Genomic DNA, 15,288 nt, shown 5'->3' on the forward strand with positions numbered 1-15,288 from the left:
GGGCCAAAAAAATGGTTTTAATTTCGACGGAAAATCTGGAGAGAATGCAGCACCAGCATCAGCTACGTCGGAATCCGACATCGTTCGTTGACGGAGAATCAAAAGAAATAGCAGTACCGCAAAATTCGGATAACACCTTGAGCTCTAATAACACAACGCAAACCCCGGGAACTCGTCTAACGCGACTCGACGCGGAGATGAGTCGTATTCTCAATTCCAGATGGCCTCGCGACGAAAGCGAGAGGTGGAAAATGTACAAAGAGGCATTATGGAGATACCTACGGTTTATCCGAGAAGCGCGAAGACAGAAAGACGTACGTAACGAAAACGAAAATGCGGAAGACAACGTTACACGAGATGCCTCCGATGATAACGAGAGCGATGACGTTTTTTACGATCTCACGCGAACATCCGATATACCAGCGCCATCACATTCCAACAGTAGTAACGCAGATATTACAGTGAAAAATTTCGAAATTTCGAGCGAGCATAATCGTATGATGAAAAGCATCGAGGAAATAATGGAAAGCGTACCGAAATCTTATCGTAATCATGCACACTTACTGATGAAACATTTGCTTCGAAAAGCTCCGCCCGATAAACTTAGTTGGGACGAGCACGGAATCGTGACTATAGATGGTAACGTCGTGAAAGATTCGAATATCGCTGACTTAATAAACGAAGCAATGCGCGAGAGAAAAACCGTGAAAGCAGTGGGTAGAAATCAGTTTGCACGATTACTCCGTGTGCTGAACATACCTTCTGCACTGGTGAGAAATAAAAGTTTATTGTCCGCGCACGCGGATGCTGTAAATATCGTAAAACTTCGTCCGCGCGCGAGTTCTACGCCTGTTACGTCGAAAGAGCAAGTTCCACGTCGATCGTATCGTCGAGAGCCCGAGGAGGGAGAAAAACGTAAAAATTACGAACAAGAAATAGACGAGGGAAGCTCACTGATTCTCTCTCGCAAACGAATAACCGATACCCCCGTATCTTTGCAAACGGGGAAAAGCCGGTTGCTCGGCTGGAAAAAATTGAGATAACGATGACGTTTGAAAAACTATACTACGATCCGTCGAATTATGCGAGTTATTCGGCGGTGGATAATCTAACTCGCGCCGTTAAACCGAATTTCTCACGGGGAGAAGTCGTACGCTGGCTCGAATCGCAAGACGCGTACACGTTGCACAGGCCATTGCACAGAAAATTTCCAAGATTGCATTACAACGTGACAAACATCGACGATGTGTGGGAGGCAGATTTGATCGAACTGCGAAATCTAAAAAGTTACAACGACGGTTATTCCTATCTGTTAGTAATTATCGATGTATTAAGCAAATATGTCTGGGTAGAACCGCTACGTGACAAAACGAGCAACAGCGTGATAAAAGCTTTTCAACGCGTACTAGCAAAAAGCGAAGGACGAGTACCCGTATACTTACAAACGGACAAAGGTAAAGAATTTGTCGCGCACCCAATGCAAAAATTCCTTAAAGAAAACGATATTCGTTTTCGAGTAACACGCAATCCCGACATTAAAGCCGCCGTTGTCGAGCGCTTCAACAGAACACTGAAGGAGCGAATGTGGCGTTATTTCACGCATAAAAATACGCGACGCTACGTCGATGTTCTACAGGACGTTGTACGCGCTTACAATCACACGCGTCACACGTCCACGAGAATGCAACCCGCGGTAGTAACGAGAGAAAACGCCCGTATCGCGCGTGAAAATATATCGCGTCGTTGGAAAAACAACATATTGAAGAAACGAACGCGAAAGATTAAATATCGCGTTGGAGATCTCGTTCGTATCAGTAGGGCGAAAGCAGCCTTCGAGAAAGGTTACGAGGCTAAATGGAGCGAGGAAATATTTCAAATTTATCGTATTCTCGATTGGCGAAATCCTCACGTGTACGAGCTACGAGATTTAGCAGACGAAGTCATAGACGGTATTTTTTATGAGCAAGAATTAGCACGAGTCGAGAAGAACCTAGAGGAAGAACAATTTATCGTTGATCGCGTGATAAAGAGTAGAGGGCGAGGAGCTAATAAACAAGTGCTAGTTAACTGGCGCGGTTACCCCAGTAAGTTTGACACCTGGATTCCGGCATCGAGTTTAATTTCTCTTCGCGATGGAGGAGGAACAATTTCTTCTAGTACTCCCGAGTAACAGTAGTATGCGCCATTTTCCTAATAATACAACGTCGTCCTTCAGCACGGAATTACCTCACGCTATAGTGTTGCACGGAGAATGGGAGGTTGCGATAAGTGAGATTCAATTTCCTTGCACCTTTTTACACGTGCGTCATAACGAAAATGTGATCAGATTCGTCGACGTTAAACCCGACGAGGAAACGAATGGCCCGTTTACGGCAAAAGAAGCTCCATTTCCAAATGGAATTTACAACGATATCCACGAGCTTATTAAGGCGATTAATATCGCTTGTAAAGAGGCCGAGTCGCATTTTTATTTCGAACAGCAAAGCGCGTCTGGCGGCAAAGTCTACATAAGTATTAACTGCGACGAAAAATGCAAATTGTTGCATCATATAAACTTTTCCGATAATCTTCTACGAATGCTGGGCTTCTCAGCAGCAATTTCCGGTAATCATCACTTTTATCCCAAGCTAGCGATACGTAAACCTAATTCCAATGAGACAGAAGAGAAAGTTTTTCTTACTACTGGATTTGATAAGAAGACGGGGCAGCGACATACAGTCGGTTATTGGAGTAGCGAACCCTATAGTTTGTGGCGTGCTATCCCTGATAAAATGTTCGTATATTGCGATATTTGTGCGCCTTATATAACAGGCGATGTGCGTACTCCTCTTCTCAGAATAGTACCGATCGAGATACGTAGTCATAATTACGCATTTGGTGCAAATTTGGTGAAGCATTTCTCATTTCCAAATTATATCCCCTTGCAGCGAACAAATTTCAGAACGATCGAAATAGATATAAGAGATCATCTTGGAAATAAAATTCCATTCGAATTCGGTACGCTGACTGTGACACTGCACTTTAAACGTAAGCAATAACTTTCTTTCGTACGCGCGAACGCGAAGGTAACGCCAGTCTATAGTTAACAACTCGCGATGGAATATGAGGAGCATTTTGACGCGCGGGATACCGGTGGCAGAGGTGGAATTTCACGTGTTTTCGTCGGTTCACCCTATCAGCGCGGGCATGGAATCGGAAGCTTTCTCGGTGGGTTATTTAGAAAAATACTACCTTTTCTAAATAGGGGTGCGCGTGCTGTAGGAAAAGAAGCTTTACGCGCTGGAATTAACGTGATAGATGACGTCGAAAATAATAAGCCGTTAAAGGAAGCGATCAAAAGTCGACTCGTGGAATCGAGGGGTAATCTGAAGAGAAAAGCCAAAGAAAAAATAAGCTCGCTGATGAGGGGATCCGGATATAAAATATCCACGAAATCCGCAGCGCTTCAGTTTCCACTCGGTGGTCGAGATAGAAATATCGCGCATCGTAAACGCCGTCGGGGGGTCAAAAGAAAATCATCGAGAAGTATCACAGGGAAGAAGAGCAAAAAAGTGACGAAGAAAAAGAAAATTCGTGCTGCTGGAAGAAAAACCAAAAAATCATCCGCTAGGAAACATCGTGGCAAGAAACGCAACGTATCCGACATATTCTCTTAATCGAGATACGATTTTGCTGTTGGAGAAAAGCATATCCTTCTTCATATCCACTCGAGCGAGTGTATAAAGAGCGAACTCGATCTCTTCTCTCTGCCACCTACGCAAACCAGCATTGAGAGTTCGCAATGGATTTATTACAAACCCGTAACTTCGCTCGCAGACGACTCGCCCATAGAATTCGTCATACCCGGACATGGAAAAGACTATCTGGACCTCACTCACACCATGTTGAGCCTTCGCATACGCGTAGAAAGCGAGCGCGAGAAGATCACGTCGGTCGCACCCGATGGCGAGGCAAAAGTAGGAACCGTAAATCATTTATTGCATTCCATGTTCAACCAAATCGACGTATTATATATTTCAATCAAAAGCTCGTATCGCCACCAAACAACGCTTTCGCGTACCGCGCGTACATCGAAGCGTTATTAAATTATGCTTCACCCGCAAAAACCTCCCATCTAACCTCTTATGGAACGCGGATATCCTTATTACATGGACGACACGTTAGATGCGTCAAATCCAAATACAGCGCTCGAGAGACGCGCGCAATACATTCGAGGAAATCGCGCGCTAGATCTCATTGGTCATCTTCACTGCGACGTTTTCAATCAAAATAAATTTTTGATTAATGGAGTGGAGGATAGAATGAGACTCGTACGCTCGAAAAATTCATTTTGTCTTATGGAGAGAAGAGCAAAAATAAGCCCGGGCGTGCTCCTCACACACGCCAGAATGCTGAGTAAAACTACCGCCAAGTATCCCCTTACAAAGGTCGAAGTTAAAACATTCACGATACACGCCGGCGTTGTGAGGGAATCGATAGACAATGCAATACTCGGACAGCTACCAAAACGAATAATAGTCGGCTTTGACGATAACAAAACATTTAACGGTGATAGAAAATTAAACCCGTTTAATTTCAAAAATTACGGAATAAATTTCTTTTCACTGTACGCCGATGGCATGCAAATTCCGAGTAGACCGATACAACCAAATTTTTCGAAAAACGTCCCGCTCTACGCTGAAGCTTATCACACATTATTCTCCGGAACCGGTATCCACTTTCTGAACGAGGGTAATTCTATAAGTAGAGACGATTACGCCAACGGCTACACTCTTTTCGCTTTCGATCTTACTCCCGATCTATCCGCTAATTGCGCGGGACATTGGAATCTCGTAAAACACGGAAGCTTACGATTAGAAGTGAGATTCGAAAAAGCTCTTTCTGCGACTATTAATTGTATCGTCTATGCCGAGTTTGATAACGTTTTAGAAATCGATTCCTCGCGTCAAGTTATTGTCGACTTTTCCGGTTAGTTACGAGGGGTAGAACGGCTCTCGCGAGAAAATTATTTTCCCTCCCCCTACTACGCATTTTTTCCCCCGTCTAATTGGACGTGAGAGTACGAAAAAGCTTCAGTCTTGTTCGTGACACCAACGCCAGCGTTTCGTGACGTAAAAGAGTAGCGAAAATTCGGATATAATATCATAATGGATATAGTCATCGACATACAAGGTTTTCGCGATGTCGAAGAAAACTTTATTCCGAAAGAAGTCGCGGTTCTAGCGATTAACGCTGCGATCACCGGACATTGGATTATGACGTCACCCTGTCCATTTGAAGATTTACCCGTGAGAGCAAAACGAGAAAACAACTGGCTCACACGAAATTATCATGGAATCGAATGGTTCGATGGAGACGTCAATCCAAAAAACTTTACGATACATCTGCGTGACATTACACGACACGCTCGCTACATCTATACCAGAGGACAAGAGAAGACTCGATATCTGAGCAATCTACTTTCTAGAAACGTATATAATCTGGAGGGAATTTCGCCGGCTTTCAAAAATCTACCAGATTTCGAGGACCGTGGACAACGCTGCACGCATCACGGATTTCGAGCCAGCGCTGAATCATGCTGCGCCTTACGCAACGCTTACAAATTGAAATGCTGGCTAACTGTACGACATAGCAACAATTCAAGTTATGATAACCTTTCCTCGGGAAATTGGAGCGAGAGCGTCTTCGAGAGCGAAGAAACCGACAGCGAGAATTCTTCAATTCAATTTAAAAATCAAAAACACGATATCGCTCGCAACATTGAAGCGCGGAGAAAAAACATCGCGACGAAAAAGACGAATCAAAGCGCGGACAAACAAGTGACAGAAGAGGAGAAAAAAGACCTCTCAAAATTCGACTCGTGGACCGATAGAGATAAAGCTAACACCAACGTCTCGTAAGCATCGAGCATTTTAGGGAGCTCCACGTTGCATACACCAGCAATAGAGGTACACTTTGAATTAACGCAAACATTTCCTCTCTCACGCTCTCCGACGACGAGAAATGAATTCGCTGGAAGTTTTAAACGCATTACATCATCTCCGTGTATGACATGCGGGGGGACTATCCTGCCGATCGACTGCCGAGGGTGTGGACGAGGTCGACCGCCATTGTCGCTAACACGAACGATCACGATCGATCCGGGCAACACTGGGTCGCCTTTTACATCGATGAGGGACAGGAACGTATTTTGATAGCTATGGCTTGCCGCCCTTGGATCCAAGATTCCTCTTACGACTTCGACGAAACTCCACCACGTATCGCTGGAATACGACAACGCTGCAAGGAATACTTTCTCAAACTTGCGGACAATACTGCTATGTATTTCTATATTATTTGTGTAATGGCTATAATCTTAATCAGTTTCTTGATCTGTTTACCTCTGATTGTAAGCGAAATGATCGTTTGATTGTACAATTATTTCATAAAATTTTTCTTTATTGTCAACATAAACTCGTAAATTCTCATGCTGTATGCCGTCATGTTCAAACGTGTACTCTTTTAAAAAAATAAAATAACTATTTGCAATATCTTTTTTAAATAAACGTTTTTGAACTTGTAAATATTGCCTTGTTTCTTACTCCTACCCCTTCAACCTCATTTACAATAGATACATTTTCCCCGTATTACAGACTCAGATAATGTACATTAAATACACAAAATACAGAAAGAATTTTTTAAAGCAATGCTCGAAGACGACGCGCCGCAACTGCTGAACGTGTTCGTTCCTGTTTTACCTTCCCCCCCAAAATTCTTCCGAACAAAGGCAAGTCTCTCTCTAGGCCTACAAATTTTCCGTATAAGATTTCCTTTATCAGACATTCACCGAATCGCCTACACGTCGCAGACGTTGCCTCCCCGCAACAACAAAAGCGACCATCATAAGATTAGACCGATATTCATCCCCCTCTGTTCGTACTCTAGCCGCGTGACAAAGAATGACTGAAGTCCAAATCCCCACTCACCATTTTTCAAACCTCTATTTCGTCTAAGGCCCTCTACCACCCACCCTCTCCAATCGTCTTTTAGGTAGGTATGGGGCGAACCAATCAAATCTTGGGTGAGTATAGGGCGAACCAATCAGAACGCGCCCTTTTGCCTGACTGACCCGTCTAGGCCACGCCCATGGCGCCAGAGGGAGACGTGGAGGGAGTTTGTTTTGACGCCCCATGGCTGCCCATATACTACTCATAATAACAATACTTGATAAGTGCGACATACATACCGGAGTTACCCTAATATCATCATATACTATGTGTATGTACATACGTACCGTTCGTGCGTGTGTGTGTGTGTATGTGTTTATTAATATACTTATATCTATATAACATTACATATATTTGTATACAATGTATTAAATATAATTAGTTTTGTAAGATGTACATAAGTAAGCACAACAGAGCGAATATCGATATAGGAGGTGTGTGGTTCAGTGGAAAAGTAGCAGCCTCAAGGAGCAGACTTGGGCCTCGGTTTGAATCTCGACAGGAGCGGAGCTGATTTTCTTGTGCTATCGGTTATGTCTTTCTACAAATTACGTAAGTTCTAGTGGTGAAAACGTGCAATGTAAGTGACTAAATGAGTATTTTGCACTCCTATATGTTTTTTCACTTCAAATTTACGTATTTACCACTAAAAAATACTCGTAATGTATACATTTTCATCACTCAGATATACTCGCGTCCTGCATGAGTACAATCCGTTTTAACCACTCATTTTTACGGAAAAGTTATTATTTGCAACTCCTAAAAACGGAGTCATACTCATTGAGTAAAATGCACGTTTTCATTCACTCAAATTAATCGTTCGCGCGGACTAAAAACGGGCTAAAAACGGTGAAAAATTTTTATAAGTGTTTTTAATACCTTTGATATAAAATATGTCAAAAAGCTGGTGGGCTGGAGCAATTCTACTTACAAATTTGTTTTCAGCAACAAAAAATTCTATAGATGTCACTTACTTTTTTGGCTGCTCTGTGCAAGAAATAACAATTACACTGAAAAGAAGGGAACTTCCGTAAATTTGTAGATAAATATAACATTTTGGGGACTGCTAATGTAATTTAAATAATCACTTACATGTAGTGATTTGTGAAGTCGCAGATAATGAATCTGAAATAAAAATTATGACATATAATTTGTTTAAACAATTATTGTTTTACATTATAAATTTCATTTGAATAAAAATAATAGCATTAATTCGATTCTGTGGAAAGATATATGTAAGTAGTGCATTTTATTATTTTTTCGCCATCCCATTTGTTGCAAAAAGAAATACAAGAAGATGATTATTTACATATTATAAGTGTCGTTTACTAAGTCCGTATAAAGTCTAAAACATGGCACTACTAGTGCATATCGAGATTAGAGAATATCGGATTGAATTTGAACATGACTTCAATTGGGAGAATGTCACGATACTAGATAAAGAGCGTTTTCTTAATACATTTAATATCTGAGTGTCTTCAACTCAACATATAATGCAACAAAATAGTTTCAATTTACGTTCAGATACAAAGGATATACTCGTACATCGAACTTCTACACAATTATTAAAAGATATTAAATAGTTATATTTTGTCGATTTATACATATTATTGTTTATGTATTGACATTGTTCTTTTTTCTTTTTATTTTCCTTGTTGACTTGATGTCTTCCTTATTATATTAAATGTATATTAGTCATATTTCATTCAAGCTGCGATCAATATGCGTTTTCTAACTGGATACTCTTTAGTGATTATAAATTTTAATTGGTGTTGATCCAATCGAGACTAATTCCTTCTATGTCTTGGGATGAGTCATCGGTTTTTAATGTTAATTCTGTAATTTCTTGGACAGAATGATTTCGAAATATTTATAAGATAATTGTTTTAATGTTTCGAATAGATTATAACATCAAATCTGTTAATCTGATGGTGATTATCTATTGGACATGAAGGATCGATATTTTAAAATTGTATTGTTGAGGATGGTTCCAAATTGAACTAAAACGTACTATTTTCTGTTTTTTGTAATAAAGATTTAAGATTGCGTATTAATTACCACGCTGACTCTCACTCGTACTAAGTTTTAAATTTTTTATTCTAAATAACATATGAGTTTTAATAAATTGTAGTAATAGTGTACCCTTCCCATTAATCCAGAATGGTATAAATCATGTTAAAATGCAACATTTTATGAGATATTTAATTGTTTACGATTTTTCATGCTCGTTATATATGAGGGCAAGTGAATAAGTTTTTAGAAAAACATAGTAAAAAGTTTCTTTGATCGATTTATTTTTATTTATCAACATAGTTTCCTTTCAGTTCGATACACTTCATAAAACGATTCACCAACTTTTTCAAGCCGTCCGAATAATATGATTTGTTCAACCCTTCAAAATAAGCCTCTGTTTCGGTGATGAGCTGCTCTCTGGTGATGAATCTCTTTCCTCCGAACCATTTCTTTAGAAAACAGGAAATAGTCGTAGGGGGCTAAATCTGGTGAATATGCTGGATGGGGAAACAATTCGTAGCAGAATTCATTGAATTTGGCCATCGATGCCGGGCACATATGAACCCGTGCATTGTCTTGATAGAAGAGCACTTTCTTCTTCGCGCCAAATGCGAACGTTTTTTCTTTAAAATGTTGTTGAAACGGTCCAATAAGGCTGCGTAATAGTAATTGCCATTGATAGTTTGCTTCGACGGAAAATAATCGATATGAATTATACCGCGTGCATCCCAAAAAACTGTGGCCATTACCTTTCCGGCCGATTTCACGGTCTTCACCTTCTTCGGAGCTAGTTCACCCGGTGAAGTTCATTATTTTGACTGTTCCTTCGTTTCGGATGTAAAGTAATGGATCCATGTTTTGTCCACAGTAATGAATCGATGCAGAAATTTATCTGGATTACGTTGAAACATCTCCAAACATTGTTTTGAAATCGTCACACGGTCACGCTTATGGTCCACAGTGAGCAAACGCGGTATCCATCTTGCCGATAGCTTTTTCATATCCAATTGTTCGTGCAAAATTGAAATCACTGTGCGATGTGATATGCCTGTGGCCTCAACAAGCTCGCGCACTTTCACTCGTCGGTCAGTCAAAACAATATCGTGAACTTCATCGATGATTTCTGACGTAGCAGCCTCAATTGGACGTCTCGAACGAGGTGCATAACATGTAGATGTACGACCACATTTAAATTCATTCACCCAATTGTATACAGTCGCAAACGCTGGTGCAGATGTGCTATGAACATTATCCAACTTGGCTTTGATTTCTTTCGGCGTAAAACTTTTTATATTCTCGTAAAATGTAGCTTTTATAATAACGAACAAATCTAGCCCTGAACGAGACTAAAATGTTCGTTAGTTTATGCAAAAAGTCATTTGTCCACTAAAAATTTGTTTGCGGAAAACTTAATTTCTTTATTTTTGAGCAGTTGCACAAAAATTTACAAGGGGAAAGATTTTTCTTCTTTAAGAATTGCACTATCACGTACACTTAATATTGTAACAAAACAATTTTTTACAGTTAAACTATTATAAAACGACTTTAAAGAGTGGGTATCTTTTTCCCACTATAAAAAATTAAATAATTCCATTAAGATGCATCATATCAAATAGCTGTGTGAAGCATTTGACATCTGACATTTTTCTATGAATTCAAAAAAAAGATTATCCTCGGATTATTTATAGGAACCCAGATAAAAATTTTTTTTTTAAATATTATTGTGATTTTAATTTTTAAGATTAAGAGTTCTGTCTGGCATTAATTAGTCAAGAAAAGATTAAATTTGCTGTTAAAAAATTCTCGAATTTTTTGCTGCCGAAAAAGTTTATTTAAAACCGTTAAAAAGTTGAAGAACGCGAGCAAGGTAGTGCGCCAGGCTGAATGAAGGAAGCCGGCGCGCAGTTGAGTGGAGAAGATCGGATCGCTCGGCAATTCGCACGTATTTGATTTCGTGCGTTAAAATTAGCTAAATTTACATTTTCTCAGCAATAAATTGACGTGGAACATGATTCTTTTTTAATCTGGAGTAGCTCAACGAGATATATAATAAAAGATTTAAGATTGCGTATTAACTACCACGCTGACTCTCATTCGCTCTGATTTTTGGATTTTTTATTCTAAATAACATATAAGTTTTAATAAATTGTAATAATAGCGTACCTCTTCTATTAATCCAGAATGGTATAAACAAATAGTTGAACCAAATATTTTGCAAAGTAATTGTAACCATAAAATTTTTAGTTTTTTGTTTCTTGAATTTTTATTTTTTTAGTTTATTACTCAAAAATCGCATTTAAGTATGAAGTGCATGTCTGATTAACAAATTTAAGTCACATTAGCTATGTTCCTTTATTTAATGTACTGTAAAAAGTGTCTAATTGAACAATTAAATGTACAAATTATCAGTACAAAATTGTTTTTGTGAATTTAATTTCAGATGCAAGTGTTACGTCCGGACTCCACAGTTCTTTTCTTCGACTAAAAACTTTCGTCATCTCCATAAAAATTATTAACCAGTAATACCGATAGACCATCTGTTACAATAGTGACGAGCCAAATAATATTTCAAGCTAATAATCCATTCGGGACAGAACCGTTGGGTTAGATGGATTTGGAACCAAGTGCCAAATAGGCGAACCTTATCCCGAGGAACGGGAAGAATAAATAGATTAGAATTATAAAATAAAACAGCAGTTGTGCGCAATAAATGACACATGTGGCTCGAACCTATTGGACATCCGGCAAATGGTCGATGACGAAAGTTGTCTTAGACACATATCCCTGTATCCCATTTCATAACCGATATCCCTAATCCTAATCCTAATCCTGGATTGGCCCAGCAGCACACGTGTGCTCTGCACTCGGCACCACTAACTCGCCAATATAAAAAGAGAGGCCCTCCACGAGGAACAGCAGTCAGCAGTCAGAACTCAGCAGTCAGCAGTCAGTTATCAGTCAAACTCCATCTCCGAAATTGCCGGTTCGCGATACACGTTAGTTACGTCAGTAAAACTCCACCTCTGACACAAAACTTTGCCGATCTGTGATCTTAACCGATCATAGTGGTAAGCCGCGATCCGTTAGGTCGAGTGATCTATTTGTTATTACTGTCAAGTAATAAGAGTGACTAGACCGGAGCCTCCACATCCGAGTGGCAACCTTCCGGAGTGCTGAAACCAACGATTTCGGCCGCTAGATCCACCCACATCCGCAGAACAATAGTAAGTCCCATCCACACACACACACACGCGCGCGCGCGTGTGTGTGTATAAGAGACCACTATAATTTACACTAAATTATAGTGCAGCGCCCAAACCGTCCTTTCAAAGGGTGGCTTCGAAGCCGGATCTACCGGGAGGCACGGAGACTCTTGGATGAAGAGTACAAGAGATACCTCGGGAAGAGTCGTCCGGCCGAGGATCGCTTACCACCACTATCATCCTCGTCACCACCGGCTCCGCCGGCTAATCAGGCTAAAGTTATACCTCCTCCGCCTCGAACACCTTCACCTCCTCAGCTACCTCCTTCTTCTCCCCCTCGATCTCCTTCACCCGCGTTTTCGGACGCTCTTACAGAGAGAATCTTTCCCGATACTCCTCCACAATCATCCGAATCATCCCACCCAATTTCCCCCAGAAGAAGTCCATCTCCGACGAACTCCACGGATAGCGTGGAGTTCCTAGAGGAAATTCTTCCACCCCCACCTAGATCCTACTTCCGGATCCTAGAGAGTGACACCTTTGAGTCACTCATCTTCCAATTCCCGCGGATTACTACCGCATCCATCCCTCAGGGGGCCTACATAATCGGCCCTCATTATTTCGATCCTGAGGAAATCCGCAATGCTATCACTGGTCAAGCCTCAACCTCCAGTATCCCCGTATTCCTCCCGAATTCCACCCATGCAATCCTAGTTCCAGTAAGATTCTTTTACAATCTTTTCCCTCCTTCCTCCGTTTCCATCCTTGAAATATGTTAAGCCAAACCTAGCCTAACCTCTAACATAGTCACATACAATGTATAGCCATTATAGTAGAATAGACAATACTGTAGCCGTTATAAAATAGTAATGTTAGCAATGTATAAACTAGATGTAATAAAATCATGTTATTCCTCTCGCTCTCGTCATTTACTTTTAAAACCCGCCTAAGATAAAACCTCGTAATCACTAAACCTTGCTCTTTCAAAGCTCGCACGTGATCCATTCGCGAGTTAAAGGGATTTTCCTTGACTCGAAATTCGGACCGACGATCGCATCGCCCGTAGGAAACAGGTTGTCATAGCGTCTTTAAAGACATTGACCCATATTCCGAAGCGGGCAATAAAAAGGGTGCGCTCGACTCGCAGTGTTTGCTTCCGGGCAAATACCTGCGAGACTAGAGTCTGACCTTCCACGCTCCATCCTTTCTACTCCCTTCTCTCTCTAAATCCATTTTTCCGGAATTTGGACGTAACACAAGTATAGCATATGTAAAAAAATTATTAAGTAATTTACCAAATGCTAGTGTAACTGTTGAATATACAATAGTCGCAAAATATATTTTTCGTATAATACTAATTTACTTTTACATTTCCGAAAATTAATGTTATATCTTCAACAGTTACGCTAACATTTTGCGAGAATTTTGTTTTTGCGTTTAGATCTCAATGAACAGAGAGCGAGTGAAAAACAGGTCTTTTTCGGTTTTGTTTTTTTTTCTACTGACTAATAAATCGATTTTAATGTTCTCTTATTTTGTAGGTATTTTGAATACCTACATTTTTTACCGAACTTTTTTCCATACAATCAATATTTTTTGTTTCATACACGAAATACGTGCTTTTTACAACTATTCGATTCTTTTTCGCATATTTTCTTCACAAGTCTCGAGTCTTAAACATACGCATTTCTTTTCTGATGGCCTTTCGAGACTTTCGTGAAACTAAATACTGGTTTATAATTTTTTTCCGGTAAAATTCTGCTTCTACTAAACTATTCTTGCTACTCAAGCTTATGAAGGAGTGATATACTGTATAACGCGTAAAAAATCGTAAATAATTAAATATCTTGTAAACTGTTGTGTTTTAACATGATTTATACTATTCTGGATTAATGGGAGGGGTACACTATTACTACAATTTATTAAAACTTATATGTTATTTAGAATGAGCCTCCTGATAACGGATCTGAAAAGAGGGACCGGGCTCCGCGAAACTCGTAAAATGCCAATCAACCCGGAAGGAATAACAACTTTAATGCGGACCCGAAAAAGTGATAAGATTGCATAAATGTACCGAAGTCACGCGATAATAAAATCCAAGCCTTCTCGTCAAACTGACCAATAATTTCATCTTAAGAAAACAGTCGCCACGTCGCGTTTAAAAAATCATAAAACGCATGGAATAACTTTCCACAGTAACATTATCTAAGATCGGACTCGCGACTGACAATGATTGCCCGGCACGTAAAACTATAATAGTTGTACACGACAATCGCCTGTTTACCTAACCACATTTTCCGCGAGAATAACAAATTCGTCATCTGTCTGGAAAAGCAATCTTGCTTTTTAGAGGAAAACGTAAATCATTTCTTTTCTTCTCAAAACTCCTTTAATGATGCACTTTAGATAGAACGCTATAAAAATCATAAATCTGGCGTGACATTGCAACTAACTATTGCATCCTAGACAAAGGGCACGCCTTTTTTTCGGGGTATAATATAAATAGAGGTCTTGTGGAAGCGCAGAGCGTCAGTGTACTCAATGTAGTCAGTATAGTTAGTTTTAGTCACTACGGGAGTCGAAAAAGTCAGTCCACATCAGTTTTAATCAGTACGAAAGTCGAAAAAGTTCAGTCCATGTCGCGCCAGTTCGCAAAAGAAAACCAGTGCCTTTTCCGACTATATTTTGTCGCGCATCTCAGTACTCGTCATACGTCTTGTGCTATCATCCAGGCATCAATCACTAGACCACCCCCTTGGCGCTCTTGGGTGGACAGCGGGCCTGCTCGTCGAGTAACGTCAGTCCGGGATCCCGTAAATCAACCACCGAAAGTAAGTCGTTTGTTATTCCTTCCGAGCGTGCACGCGCCTTCCCCGTAACACACATATACACGTATATACATGTATATATATATATATATATATCTGTTATAGGACAGCGACAGGAGTAGCGCTGGAAGTCCCGAACCGGCGACAGGTGGTGCACTTCACGAACACCAAATGATGATAGATGATATAAAGAATTCACGAAAGAGGCGACGGAGTCCGTCACCTGAAAATCTCCATCAAGCGAAACGCGCGGCAGTA

General features: G+C 40.3%; 2 protein-coding genes across 2 annotated transcripts in view; both read left to right on the forward strand.

The window, feature by feature from the left end:
* Positions 1-1,045: 1,045 nt before the first annotated feature.
* On the forward strand, positions 1,046-2,170 carry LOC108751541. The gene has a single exon (XM_018491777.1). It carries the CDS (start codon positions 1,046-1,048, stop codon positions 2,168-2,170), a length of 1,125 nt encoding a protein of 374 aa, XP_018347279.1.
* Positions 2,171-6,052: 3,882 nt separating this feature from the next.
* LOC108751542 (proline-rich protein 36-like) overlaps positions 6,053-15,288 on the forward strand; it is an 11,167-nt gene continuing 1,931 nt past the window's right edge. The window contains exons 1-4 of the mRNA XM_018491778.1: positions 6,053-6,257; positions 12,332-12,921; positions 14,935-15,033; positions 15,136-15,285. Of these exons, the coding sequence (XP_018347280.1) occupies positions 6,053-6,257; positions 12,332-12,921; positions 14,935-15,033; positions 15,136-15,285 (1,044 nt within the window). The remainder of the gene's footprint in view (positions 6,258-12,331; positions 12,922-14,934; positions 15,034-15,135; positions 15,286-15,288) is intronic.

This window comes from Trachymyrmex septentrionalis, unplaced genomic scaffold (genome assembly GCF_001594115.1).
Source record: "Trachymyrmex septentrionalis isolate Tsep2-gDNA-1 unplaced genomic scaffold, Tsep1.0 scaffold5, whole genome shotgun sequence".
NCBI classification, from domain to species: domain Eukaryota; kingdom Metazoa; phylum Arthropoda; class Insecta; order Hymenoptera; family Formicidae; genus Trachymyrmex; species Trachymyrmex septentrionalis.